The 14,228-nt window shown below is 37.6% G+C and overlaps 1 protein-coding gene across 9 annotated transcripts in view; it reads left to right on the top strand.

Moving 5' to 3' along the window:
- Window positions 1-14,228, top strand: part of EFR3A (EFR3 homolog A) — a 76,034-nt gene that overhangs the window by 39,955 nt on the left and 21,851 nt on the right. For 8 of the 9 annotated variants that reach the window (XM_071421815.1, XM_071421817.1, XM_071421808.1 and 5 more), the window contains 6 exons: window positions 1,218-1,355; window positions 6,051-6,129; window positions 7,137-7,272; window positions 8,450-8,614; window positions 10,788-10,902; window positions 12,730-12,781. In XM_071421815.1, coding sequence (XP_071277916.1) covers window positions 1,218-1,355; window positions 6,051-6,129; window positions 7,137-7,272; window positions 8,450-8,614; window positions 10,788-10,902; window positions 12,730-12,781 — 685 coding nt within the window. The remainder of the gene's footprint in view (window positions 1-1,217; window positions 1,356-6,050; window positions 6,130-7,136; window positions 7,273-8,449; window positions 8,615-10,787; window positions 10,903-12,729; window positions 12,782-14,228) is intronic. The other variant, XM_071421812.1, reaches the window with a different exon arrangement.

Genomic DNA, 14,228 nt, shown 5'->3' on the forward strand with positions numbered 1-14,228 from the left:
AAATTATCATACCTTTTAAAATTCTAATCATGCTGCACTTGTAAAACTCTTTCTCCTTATCTAACAGAGTTCCTGAGGCTCTTCTGTTATTAAAATCTGACAAGCTAGCATTGTTGTGGTAACTCCTGAAACACTGATGTTTCCAGAGGCAACAGGATTTTCATATGGCCAATTTTAGATTTCAGTAGTATTGAAACACTAGAAAATCTTTTGCCATCAAAAGATATGTTACAACTATGATGTTAACATGTCCATTTGACTACTGATATTTCAGTTTGCAATTTTCTATAATGTCTAAAGCTTTTATGATGTTTAAGTAAACTGAATGCTCTTGGTTGACACTTTCAAATGTATTTAACACACAAGCTTGCACTGCAGAACTGAAATTATGTTTAAGGGTTTAATGTACTGGTGTCTGCAGTCTAAAATTAAAGATGCATAATATTAATGTAAATGAATGAGTCCTCACTTAAGTCCCTACAATGTATTTTTTGAGAGAAAAAAAAAGGTTGCCACTTGTAGGTCCAGTGACTCTTGGTAAGTAATGGAGGTACCTCAGGGAGAGCTGTTTGCTTCCTTTCTGAAACTTGTGTTTGCCACAGGGAGGGGCTCAGCAGTGCCCTCTCCATAGTAATGATGGAAGACACTTAGGTAGAGGGTGACCAACTTCTACAGTGTCTATTTAGAGGTAACTGTGTGGGTGATAATGTTCCAATCAGTTCACTCAGGCATTTTTTTTTCAACTCACAAGCCATCTGTTTGTGCAGAAGTAATGGGGTTTCATTTAATGGTCACCCACACAGTATGGACTCAGTAGTGGGCAGGTGAATGAGATCATTAATCTGAGCTATATTACTAAGATTCTGTCTAAATTTTTTTAGTGGTTTCACAGCCTTTGTTCATTGTTAGCAATACATAGTGTGCTGTCAAAATGAGGTAGGTAACAAGTTAACTGAGTATGAGCAGCTTTTGTGTTTGCCACATAAATATTTACTAATACAGTGGTAAAGTACTGAGTGAACAAATGATGATCTATGGTCCTGCTACAAAAGAATAAAATATGTTATTCAGAATTGTGGTTTGGTGCATATTTGAAATGCAGTTCTTGCCTAGTTGAAGATTGTGACTCATGAATGTTTTAATACCAAGGGTGGATCCAGTAAAGAAAAGGTGAATATTAGTCAGTAATATAATCAATGCATTTTGTCTTATTTCAGCAGAATAGGCCCCCCATCCTCTCCTACAGTAGGAGTGAAAGAAGAAAATCCTTCTGTGCTGGCTGAGAATTGTTTCAGGGAACTACTGGGACGAGCAACCTATGGAAATATGAACAATGCTGTCAGACCAGTTTTTGCGTAAGTTGAAAATTTGTGGAAGATCTGAGAAATAAAGAGGTTTTCTTTATTTCATTCTCAATTCTGTTGCATTAAATTTTTTCCTACTTTTCAGCTCAAAGGTTTCCATTCACATTTCTTAAAAAAATTGCCCCTCTTTTAATCTCTCCTCTCTCATCTGTCTATAAACTTGAAGGCAGTGTGTCCTGCTTTATTGATTTTTACATGCAAAATACAATAATTTACATGAGTTGTTGCTTCAGCTGGCTTTTTTTTTTAAATGTGAAACTATCCAGGCTATTCATGTCCTATAGATGAGTGTCACAATCAGTGGAGAGACAAACCAAGTAAAGTACAAGTAGCACAAAGGAATACTGTGCCCCATAAAGTTACAATTTATGTTTTCCTGCCATTTTCTTCCAGGACCAGTTTTGATATTCTTTGATGAATATCTTTAACAACTCATTTAGGAGTGAATGGCAGATATGCACACAGTATGCATATTATGCACAAAAACACACAGTACAAATTATACCTCTTGTATTAACACTCAGTGATACCATTTTCAAACTCTGGCTTTTCCTGGTGATGAGGACACCTGCTTGCTTCTTGTAGATTTTTCAAGGTACATCCCAGGTACAGGAATATGTTCTCTTAGATGGCCTAGTTCTTCCCACAGAAATTAAGTTTTTTATTTATACACTGAAAGACCATCAAGCTATCAAAAGCCATTTTCAAGTTACTAGTGCTAACAAAAAAAAAAAGATAGGGTTGCTATTGAAGGGAGAAAACTTTTGTAACCCCTTGTTTATCCTGAAAAACATTAACTACAAAGAACTGTACCACTCCCTTACTTTCTATATGTATTTGTTATACCAACCTCAGAGGAGTTTCTGTTACAAAGTTGAGTGTTTTATTAAAAAAACACTCATTCTTTAGTAGATTTAAAATTTGCATTCCTCCAAAATACCTGTGATCACAGTGAACACCTTGTTACTACACAGTCTGGATGGGTTACTTGGTGCTGTATTGCAGCTGCTTTCTGACCACTTCTCAATTCTTTTAGTTAGTTTATCTCAAAACTTTATCATCATTTGCAGTGGTTTGAGTCTTTTGAATAATTTTGGGAGCAGGGAAGTTTCCTATGAATAATTCCTGATTCCACAGACTAGAGGTAGTGCTGGTTTTGGGATTTGAGAAGGTGTCATAGCTGCTTCTCCTCTGGCTAATCTAAAGCCTATGTCTCTAAAGTTTATTTTCAGCCTATTTTCAGTTCTCACATGCTGTGACTGTAAGGGGCCAGTTGGTTCTGTGTGCACAGCAGCGTTCCACATGCTGCATTTATGCACTGAAATGAGTAGATAATGACCAGTTGCTCAGAATGTTATCTCCTCTATGAATAGAGAGCCTTTGTAGTCACCATTTTTGTGTTCCACTTTGAGGACAAATTGCCAAGTGTGTCTTTTTAGAAATGACTGCTGTAAAAGGTTTAGTATTTTTGAAGAACAAGAGATGCAGAAAATGCAATTTCAAGCTGTTTGTCCTAAACAAAAAGGGAGTGCTCTATCTCATTAGATAGAGCACTTTGTGAGTGACAGAACAGTTAGAGTGGAAGTTTGAGATAGAGAGTCTATTGCACTTTATTGGATTGAAAAACCTGGCTTAGCTTCTGATTAGAAAACACTTTCTTCTAACAATGTTCAGCTCTTTCACAGGTTTTAAGGAAACTCTGGAAATATAGATAGGGCCTCTTATTACAGTGCTAACATGAAGGTGCAGGTTCAGTTCCCCACCTGAAGGCTTGCTTCATGTGACACTGTAATATCAGGCAACATGCTGCCACTTCTTTGCAAAACTGAGAGAGCAGTGCTGCTTGCATCATGAGGCAGGGTTTATTAAGTGATTGAGGGGTTTAAATATAATGAAGGTACAGGAATATGTTCTCTTAGATGGCCTAGTTCTTCCCACAGAAATTAAGTATTTTATTTATACACTGAAAGACCTTCAAGCTATCAAAAGCCAATTTCAAGTTACTAGTGTTAACAAAAAAAAGATAGGGAAATTTCAGATTTCAGTGGAAATCTGAAGTCAGTCTCCTCGTATAGGTTTGGATTGACATTAGTTCTCTTTGCCGTAGGCAGAAAATCTCCATGGTTATGTCTGCGTGCAGTAGCTAGAAACTCTCAAATAATAATTTGCAATAAAATCTTACAGATTAATCTCACTAATTGCTTAATGAAAGTCAAAATATGTTACAATAATATTACCTGAAAAAAAATTTAAGTTGTGTCTACAGTTAGAAGCTATTGAGACATACTTAGCATGGATTTGCAATGGTGAATAGATTAGACAGATTCAGAGAGATCCAGAAATCTGTTGAAACTTCCCAAGTGTCAGTTATCACATCAGGTGTGGAGGGGTTTGGAATATTAACAGACTGGTGTTCAATATTCTTTCAGCAAACATGATGCATGAGCAGAATATTTTATACATTCCCATACATGCATGACTCAGTTATGCTTTCTGATCCTTGGTACCAATTCATCATTATTACTTTAAGGATTACTTGTATGTGTGGCTCTGAGAAAGAATTCAGGGATCATTAGTGGCTCTCTCCCCAGAAACTTGCATTATTGGTTCTGCTGTTCCTTTGAAATTGAGAGACCTAATTGTGTGTTTTTGCTACATATGTGCAGCAGATCTCAATGGAAGGCAGAGTTTAGCATTTGTTAATCCAGCAATAGAATATTTTGTAATCTTTAGTAGATATTCTTTATTGAAAGAAGTGGAATTTGAAAAAAAAAAATGTGTTAAGGTGTGACTTGATTTTAACTAAAGTAAATACACCATACTAAAAATACCCTTTACTGTCTTTTGCAAAAACAAAACTACATTGAATACACTTGTTATGGTCAGTAAAATACATCACCTACAGGAATCTAATCCAGCTGTCCTTAGGAGGAAGATTCCAGTATACAAAGTATGCTGCCCACTTAGCTGTTATACAAAGCTTTAGCCAAGTCTGCCATCTTCTCCCTGCTGTGTTCCCAGCAGTTCATCTACCAGAAGTAGCTGATACTTGGCCTTTCTGGCAATATAAATCTATATGTCTTGTTCAGAGAGGAATTTTTTGTTTGTTTGTTAATGTGATATGGGATGCAGTTGACCATAATCTGCATGAATGGATTTTTGGGGCAGTTGAATAGGAACTGTCAAGGATAACAGAGAACACAATGCCCTGAAAGATTAAAGGATCAGTTCCAGTCAGGAGAAGATAGTGGAGAGTAAGATTTTCCATTCAATGACACCTGTGCACAAGAAAAGCAGCTACTCCCAATAGGTACTCAAGTTGGATATTTAGTGATGTAAATCTGCTGTTATCTTGGCAGGCAAATACTTTTAAAATTCCTGACATTCTTTCCTGTAGGGATTTCTGTTAAAGGTGTGTGATGTGTAAAGATGGCAGAACTTTTTTTTAATTTCTGCAATAGAGTGCAAGATAATTTAGGGCATAGGAGATGCTTTGTGTCATCTGGTTTAATCAGCCTTGAAGGAGACCTGTGTGTGCAGGTGACTGGGCTGGGAGCAGCTGCCCAGTGAGGGAATTGAGATCTCCAGATTGTAGACAGAGTAAGTTATAGCATCCAGCCAGTCCTTCTTGTTCACAGTGCTGACTTCTTCCACCTCCAGAGCTTTTCAGTTTGTTGCTTCAAACAACTTCATGTTTCCTAAGTTCTTTGAGAAAAGGGAGAGCAGTAATGATTCTGTAGCTGAGATACCTGTTTAGGAACAGAAACTCATCTTCTTTTACAAAGTTTTTTTGTTGATTTGGCTGCCATATTTGCTGTTCACTGGTGAATTTGTTTGTGGATTTGTTTTGATTTTTTTAAAACCTAAATCATACCAATTAAAATGCATCCAAAGTTACCTTTTCTTCAATCTTCTAGAATGAAAAAACACAGTTATTTTTTTAATGCTTTTTCAGGGACACAGATCTCTTTTTTGCAAAAATCTGTGTGTCCTATTCATAGCTCTCAACATTTCTGCTTAAGCAGAATTTTTTGTATTTGCTTGAAACACTGATAAATTTTTTCTCATTTGTGGTTCCTATTCCATTTAAAGAGAAACTGATGCATTTTTATTGGGATTTTGTTTTCATCTTTCTTGCAGTAAGTGTTGAAATGCTTCAGAGCATAAAGGCATATACACACAAAGAGCAGCTCTTTTTTGTTTTCCATATATTTTATTTATGAAACCACCATGAAAACAAAAATATTTCTCAGAGTTTCTATTCTGGATGGGGCATTCAGCCCTAATTATTTTGCAGCTTGTAATTCAAAACAACTTATTTATCCTGTAAAGTATAAATTTTCAAGGTGTTACAACCTTCAGCAGATTCCATTAATGTAAAAAAGCATCTAATGTCCCAGCACTCTGTATGGAAAGAGTGTATTCTTAACTATATATGTTTGGTGTATCTAGGTTCCTTAAATTTCCAGAACAGGAATTTCTTTTCAGCCAAATGTTTTGTGATCATATCCTAAACCTAGAAAACCAGTACTTTTCTGAAGTTCTAAATTTCTCATAAGTTATTGTATAGAAGTTTTATGTTAGTAAATAATCCCTTTGAGGTGAATTTTGAGAAAATTCATTAGATACCATTTATTATATCTGTATGATATAATTTCTTCATTATGTCTTAATTTTTGCTTACAGGCATTTAGACCATCATAAACTATGGGATCCTAATGAATTTGCTGTTTCCTGCTTTAAAATCATCATGTATTCTATACAGGTAGGATTTTCTCCTGTTTTTTTTCTTGCATGCATGTTTCAAGCACTTGAGAGAGGTTTTGATGCTCATCTCACCATGCTAATGGTAGACAGTAGATAAGTCTAAGTAGATAAGAATCCAAAAGATTCAAGGGAAGGTAGTGGGATGGTCCTATTCCAGAGCAAGGAGCAGGGTGCTGGTGTGACATGATGCTTGACAAAGAAATCTCTCAGGTTGGTTGTTTTTCTATGCCAATACAGCTGTGCTGATTTTCCAACCCAAGAGACCAACTTCACATACAACTGTTGTGCTGAGGATTTTTAATAGTGGACAACCTGTATTGTGGCCTTAAGCTGAAGGATGGAAGGTAGAGATTGGATATTAGGAAGAAATTCTTTACCTGAAGAGTAGTGAGATACTGCAACAGCTTGTACAGGGAAGCTGTGGCTGCCCCATCCCTGGAAGTGTTCAAGGCCAGGTTGGATGGGGCTTTGAGCAGCCCAGTCTAGTGGAAGCTGTCCCTGCCCATGGCAGGGGACTTGGAACAAGATGGTCTTGAAGATCTCTCACAACTCAAACCATTCTATGGCTCTCATTGTCTGCTGTAAACCTCAAGGTATTATTCTTTGATTGCATCAAACACAGATGCCCAGAAGATAAAAGTGTAAAATTCCAGGTTTGTGGGAGAAAGCTGAGTTTTCTCACCAGTTACATCAATGGTGCTGAATTCTTTGAACTGCAGTTAGCTGAGTGAGGGACAATTTCATGCTTCCTCTGTGCTTGCAGATGTTCCTGGATATTTTAAAAGACTCTTTTGTACATGAGGCTGGCTGAGTGAACCTGTATTTCTTCATCTGTCATGGCACTTTTTTGAATCCATATTTAGTCATGAATTGATTGTAATTTTGATAAATTTCTGAATGAAAATGTTGCAGAATGGGAACATGGTCATGACCATAGCTGAGTGATGTATGAGCTTATTCTTGTTAAAGTCACAGATGAAGATTTTCTGTCTGTTTTCTTAATAGGCACAATATTCCCATCATGTAATACAAGAAATCCTTGGGCACCTTGATGTCCGCAAAAGGGATTCAGCACGAGTTCGTGCTGGCATTATTCAGGTTCTTCTGGAAGCAGTGGCAATAGCAGCTAAAGGATCAATAGGTAAGTAGTATTAAATTAAAGGCATCAGGTCAAAGGATAAATTTGCAGGGTAGTGCTCATTTTCACTTTGATTTCAGACTGATTGGAAACATTTTGAAAAGGTTTTGTGTATAATTTTTTTCCCCTTTCTGCTGAAAAATGCTTGAAATCTTACTTGGTTTGCAGTTACTCCAAGCATATACATGTGCTTATTTGACTGTTAGATAATCCTTTGCATTGAAAAAATTGTGAAAGGCAGGTATTCCTGTTTGGAAAGAAATCATAAAGTCTGAGAGAACCATGTGTCACTACAAAATGTCAAGAGCACTGTTGCTTTGTGATACAGCTGTGACCTGAATATTGCAGTAGAATGATCTTTGAGAAATGTTTCCTTATTGACTGTGAAGAAGCTGAAATAAGGTGAAATAATGTCATTTAAAATTAGGATAGTTCCTTGAAATAAGAGTAGTTATGAAGAGATGCACCCTCTAGTGCTCTTTCCCTGATGTTCTTTGGTGTCCTGCTGAAATATTGTTTTGCTTCATTAGCTTGAGCCTGAATGTGTCCTTCCTCTTTATATGAGACCCACTTGCGTGCACAGACTTGTGAAATCTTTTACCATATGATGAAAAGAGCTCATGATTTGCTCCAATGTATAGAACTGGATTTTAGTAGCAGATTTTGAAATAACTGAAGTTCACGGGCAAGTACCTGCAGTTAAATCCATTACTGATGCTTAATTTCAGCAACCACTTCTGTTTTGTAGCTGAAACTTGCATGGTGAGTTGACTCTGGGCTGTTTGCACTCCCCTTTCCCACAGAACAGGGACAATGTAGAAAGAAAGTGAGAAGTTTCATGGATCAAGATAAAGACAGTTTGATGGATGGAGCAAAAGCTGCATGCACAAGGAAAATCAGATTACCTCCATCCTGACCAGACCCAGTAGTGAATCATAATAGATTGTGCATACATACCTAACTGTGTTTCCTGTTTCCAAGTTAATTTCTAAAGTATCAAAGTGTAGGCACACCTCAAAAGTTTTTCTCTAGTCATGATGCCTCAAACGCTGTAATTCACTTTGTTCTCTTCATCATCCTACTCTCATTACTTGTGAAAACGGATTGAAAAGCCCAGTTTTAATTTTCTTCAGACATCTCCCCCTGGACAAGTGCAATCACTGTTATTTGTTGTTTCCAGGCCCAACAGTTCTGGAGGTTTTTAATACCTTGTTGAAGCACCTGCGCATCAGCGTTGACTTTGAGCTGGGTGACCGGCGCAGTTCCTGTGAAAGCACCACTTTAAGCATAAGCTCCAAGGAGAGTGATGAGAGGATTGTCCAGAATGCAATTATTCAAACAATTGGTGAGTAATACAATTGGCACAGGCTCACTTAAAATTTCTTCCCTTTTCCTCTTCCCCATCGAGATGATATTGGACCAGCTTGAATCATGAAGGAATACTACCAAGTATGGTTTCTCTGATTGTGTTTGCCTCTCATTCTCAGGCTTGCTTTATGTATTTGATTTCTGAAAGGTTTTTCTTTTAAATGTTAACTGAACACATAGCCAAGAAGGTTATGAAAATTAAAAATGCTGGTGGACTTAAAATTAATTTTAATTATATTATTATGTGGCCCTTGAAATGTAGAAATCTCTACCTTTGGTATAGAACTACTATTAGTCCTTCTATGAAAATCATTGCAAACAGTTGTATGCAGTAATACATATTTTCGTAGGTAGTGCTTTAAAATTGATAGAAATGAATGTTAAACATAGTAGCAACAATGACACCTAATGGCCAGTTGTGCTACCATAACTAATCTGAAGTACTTTAATGCACAGCACTTGAAATTATTTTCTCATCAGTGTCCCCCCCTTTCTTAGATTTTCCCATTATGACAGTGATGTTATATATTGGGGTGTATTTATGATATGTATTCCTAATCTTAAAGAACAAGGGAGATGTAGCTTAAATGTTGTTCACTGATCCGCACCTTTGCTTGCCTTGAGGAGCAGTAACAAATCTATAGTAGATTATTTCTCACCATTTCATAAAGTTCCCAAGTTAAAAATGTTCTCCCATCAAAAAAAAAAAACAAACCACAAACCAACCTTGAAGTTAATGTTACACTATTTCATTGTAATAAAATAGACTATCTGGAGTTGGAAGAGACACATTAGGATCATTGAATCCATCTCTCTGCTCCTCCCAGGACTGCTTCAGCTAAACCATGTGCCTGAGGGCATTGTCCAGATACTGCTTGACCTCTGTTAGGCTTGGTGCTGTGACCACTTCGTGGGGAGCCTGATCTAGTGCCCAACCTTCCTTTTAGTGAAGTATCTTTTCCTAATGTCCCATCTGAACTTCCCCTGATACAATTCCATCCCACTTCCTCATGTCCTGTCACTGGTCACCAGAGAGAAATCATCATCTGCTGTTTCCCTGCCCCCCTTGAAGGTGTTTGGTGTTCTTAGACTGAGGCACCAAAGCATGGACTTGAGGAGGGGCTGCAGCAGTGCAGTGGGATGGGACAGTCACTCCTCAGCCAGCTGGTGATGCTGTGCCTGGTGCCCCACAGGGCACAGTTGGCTCTTTTGGCTGCCAGGGCACACTTGATGCACACTGGACTTGCCATTAACCCAACCCCCCGATCTCTTTCCTTGGGTAATGTTGGGAATAACAGTGTTAGCTCAGTTCTCTGGGTGTGCTGGCACAGCTGTGCCCACTGCTGTGGCTGTGCTGCCCTAAGAGGAGGGCCCAGCCTGCAGCTGGCACTGGGATGGCAGCTGTTCCCACTGGGGCTGTGTCTGGGCAGCTGCTTCACTTGTGGTGGGTGCAGAGCTGGGAGAGACCAGGGTCTTCTGCGAGTGGGGACCATTCCTCACTGGTGGAGCTGGCAGAGCTGCAGTGCCCTTCCTGCCAGCTGATGCCAGCACTCCCAGAGATACTTTTAAGGCAGGGGAGGTGTGTGTGTGTGCCTGACATTTCTCCTGGCCCTGCCCAGGTTCCCTCAGCCATTGTGGCTCTTTCTACTGCCGTGAGGCTCCCCTGGTCCAGGAACCCTCCCTGTACCCTATGCTGGAGTGCTCCTCTTCCCATGGTGCTGGCATGGAAGCTGCTCATCTCATCACTCCCCAAGAACAGCAACAGTCCCAAAATACTTGTATGTCTCTGGGATTTTTGTCCCTTCACTTTTAATATTTATTGGAGACTTAACAGACAGTACTATGTGCCATGAGAAACACTTCCAATTCCTCACTAGGTACAAGTCAATAGAATCCAGATATTTAATTTTTAAATTGTATATTTAGAGGAGGATAAAATTAGGTTTTGGTATTCAAAGATGAAAGTATCATGAAAAAGACTCACTAAAGTAATTCAGCAAAAATAAATATGAGATTATGCCCTAAAAGAAGTCATATGTTTATTCTTCATCTATTTTGACCTGTTAATATATTCCTTGTATTTTAAAGGCTTTTCTTATAAAGAGAAGGGCCCTATATCTCTTCTATGATTTCATTCTGTTTTTATTTAGGATTTTTTGGAAGCAATCTTCCAGATTACCAGAGATCAGAGATTATGATGTTCATTATGAGCAAAGTACCTGTTTTGGGAACAACTTCACAATCGCTGGATCCCAGTAACCTTGGGTTTGTATATGCTACATTTTTAAATTTCAAATTAAAAATCTAGATTTTAGAATCCTGATAAATTAAGAAGTGGAAAACATTAAGAAAAGCTAAATGCCAATTCTCACTCCTTAGGGGCTGTATTAAATACTATGCAGAACCAAGACAAGCTCAGTGTCAGCAATATTAAATCAACCTACAGACATTTTACTGATAAGAATTACCTGATTGGAAGGCCATTTATTTCATTAAAACACTCTTTCTCTCTGCATTTGTACATTTTTTTTAAAATTATGAACTTTATGGTTGTTAATTCCATAATTTTTTATATATTGGTTTTGAGAATGAGAAGAATTCAATTATAAAATGCATAATTTGCAAACTATTTTTAAGGTTTGTTCTTTTTTTTTTTTTTAATTCTGTACAAGTTGACTTCAGATTAAGAAATAACTGCAGAAATTCCAGTGAATTTTGGATTTTTCCTATGTATTTCGAAATAGAAAAAAGCTATAAGTGGGCAGACTTAATAAACCCACAATTTAAAAGTCACCCTACACTGGATACTTTTCCCTGTAGCAGCAATAATTTTGTTTAAAAGACTGCAGTTCCTCAGTATGAGGAATTACTGAAAAGGCTGCAGCTGTTCTTTCCAGATGTGCACAGACATTTTGCACCACATAAGTGATCCCTAATACTTTAAGTAGGAAGTCATTGTCATTCTCCAGCTTCTTATAGCTTTTCATACAGTATCCCTGCAGCATGGGATGCTATTCCATGGAAGATGCAAGTCTGTGCCAGGCAGTTGTCACTCATTGTGGAGGTATTTCAAGAACCAATCCATTTGAAATTCTCTACTTGGATTAACAGTTGAGGGTGGTGGTTGTTTTTTTTTATAACTGTGTAATTTTCCATTTATGAGATTCTGTGTAAACATGTGCCAGAACAGTGTGTTAGTATGATGTGTGCATGTGTCACTCTGAGCAAAGAAGGCTTTCTGATTTCTGATCAAGTTTGGCATTACTTAGAATTTTGATTCCAGCTGCCCAAGACATTTGAATGATACAGCCAGCCAGGATTGTAGCCCATTAAGGTAGAAGTTTCCACTGTTACATAGAGGCCAACTTTTGTGAAGAGGGTTGATCTTCCTTTACACTATTTAATAGAGAAAATGGCTTGTACCTTTTTTACTTTCCTGAAAGAGTCTCTGTGAACGAAGCAATTTATTCCAAGTGCACTTTTATCTCCTAAGACCTTGCAAGAATAGTGACTATGTACTTTCAGCTATTTGGCTACTTTTAGTACCTGCAGGATGGAAATGAAAACAGATGAAGAACAGGTCAAGTAATGTTTCATGTACCTTCCTGTGATATGAAAGTTGAGGAATCTTTTAGTTTTTCTTACTGATTTTGCCAATAACTTTTATCCAGTCTCAAAGTTTTGGGGTCTGGCTTAAAGAAGAAATGTCTGTGTTTCTTAAAAGACTCAATTGCATTTTAGTCCAGAAGAAATTTTCAGTGCTGATGCTTGTGAAAATAATATCAAGCTCATAGTAGTCAAACTTTTTATAGGTTTCCAAGTAAAACATAAAGATTTATACCTGCTTCGCATATACAATTTAATTTTTTCAACTGAATGTGCTCCATTTTTAAGCCTTCCTATAAATGTGTCTTTCAAAAACATTTAATTATTGCAACTCAGTTGGAAGTACCTTCCTTTATCTATGATCATCCAGCATTTCTTCCAAGACTGCTGTATTCACTTGTCAAAAATGAGAATAGTGTCTAGAGTAGAATAATATTTCAAAAATATGCAAGAAAACCTAATTTGCAATCTTTTTTCCAATTGCAGAGATTTGGGAACCAGGAGGATTCAAATCATGTTATTGAGATCTTTACTTATGGTAAGGCTTTTGTGATGAGTATAATATGTTATAATCACACAGTTCCACTTTATGCATATGAGTACAGTATAACAACACTGGGCTGTGAAAATAAACATATATTCATATTGCATAGACCTGTAATTCTATTGTGTAATATTGTGAAAGCGTTTTTCCAACTTAAATTGCAAACAGCACAAGAAATACACCTCCACCTCTTAGAGCACTTCAGTGGATGTCAGTTATAATTGGATCTGCAGATCCAAAAGAACATCCTAGGGTGGGTTGAGTTCTGCCAGCAATACTGGCTACATCAAAGTGAAATCACTTTCATCTCTGAGCCTGGAAAAGTGGTAATTAGTAGAATGGCCAATGTTTTTAAAACCATAGGAATGGATACCTCAGACACAGTTGTTCTTTCCTTCCTAATGTTTCCCAAATTTCTTGTAAGGTATGATTGAATTTTTTATCACAGATACATTTTTTAGCTGTAAATCTTCAGAGTATTTCTGGAAATAGACCCAGATGGTAAAAATCAGGAAGTGGGTAGTAAAGGAGGCTCTTGCCAGTAGAATCCTGGCCTGTTTTTTTGCAGAAGCTGAGAACTGTTTAGTGACTCAAATAGGGGAATGATTTCACAAATTAAAGCAGAAGAATGTCCTGCAAAATGAGTTTCTATCCCTGCTTTGGCATGAAACTCGTATATGGTGTTAGGCAAATAGGTTAAAGCATTCTTGGCTTGTCCAAATCTGAAATCTTAGAATCTGGTTTGCAGAAGAGCTGGGCATTCAGAGTTGCAGTTTAAGGATAGAAAACTTGTTAGGAAGGACCTCAGGTGGTCATTTTGCACATTGTCTTCATTAAACATAGACTCAGGTATGTCTAAACTGTTCCTGACAATATACATCTCACCAGTATTAAAATTCCATTAAAACAGGTAAGAATTGTTCTAATGATTTGGGGTGCTACATAGCCTGTAAGTATGCTTTAAGGGAGTCAGAGTGTGGAAGGGATTTAACATTTTGGACACTGAATTTTGGTTTGCATCTCTTTTAGAATATGGAAATAAAATCATGGCACAAAGGTGTGAAAGTCATTGTTCTCATGCTTAATAAATTAGTCATTGATAAATATTGTGAAAAAAATCCAGCATTGTACATCATGTATTCTTTACAAAAGAAAAAGATTTCATAACATAATTAGTGTGTTGTCATGCATATACAGGTAGCCAAGTGAATGCTGTACAGGCAGTTGAAATCTGGCACTTCATTAAAAGTGTGCACTTAGTTTTGCAGCCTTGCTGCTTGTGATATCAGTCATTTTCCATGTTCAGAATGATTGATCAGATACCTTCTTGTCCCCTGGTGCTCCTGTCAGCCACGTCCCTGGGAAGCCCTCAGCTAAGCTGGGAGCACTGTGCTCACTCAGGTTTAACCCAGAGCACCAGGCACCACCCAGGCACTCACTC

Source organism: Agelaius tricolor, unplaced genomic scaffold, assembly GCF_023055355.1.
Source record: "Agelaius tricolor isolate 1412-34295 unplaced genomic scaffold, bAgeTri1.0.p SCAF_2, whole genome shotgun sequence".
Taxonomy (NCBI): Eukaryota; Metazoa; Chordata; class Aves; order Passeriformes; family Icteridae; genus Agelaius; species Agelaius tricolor.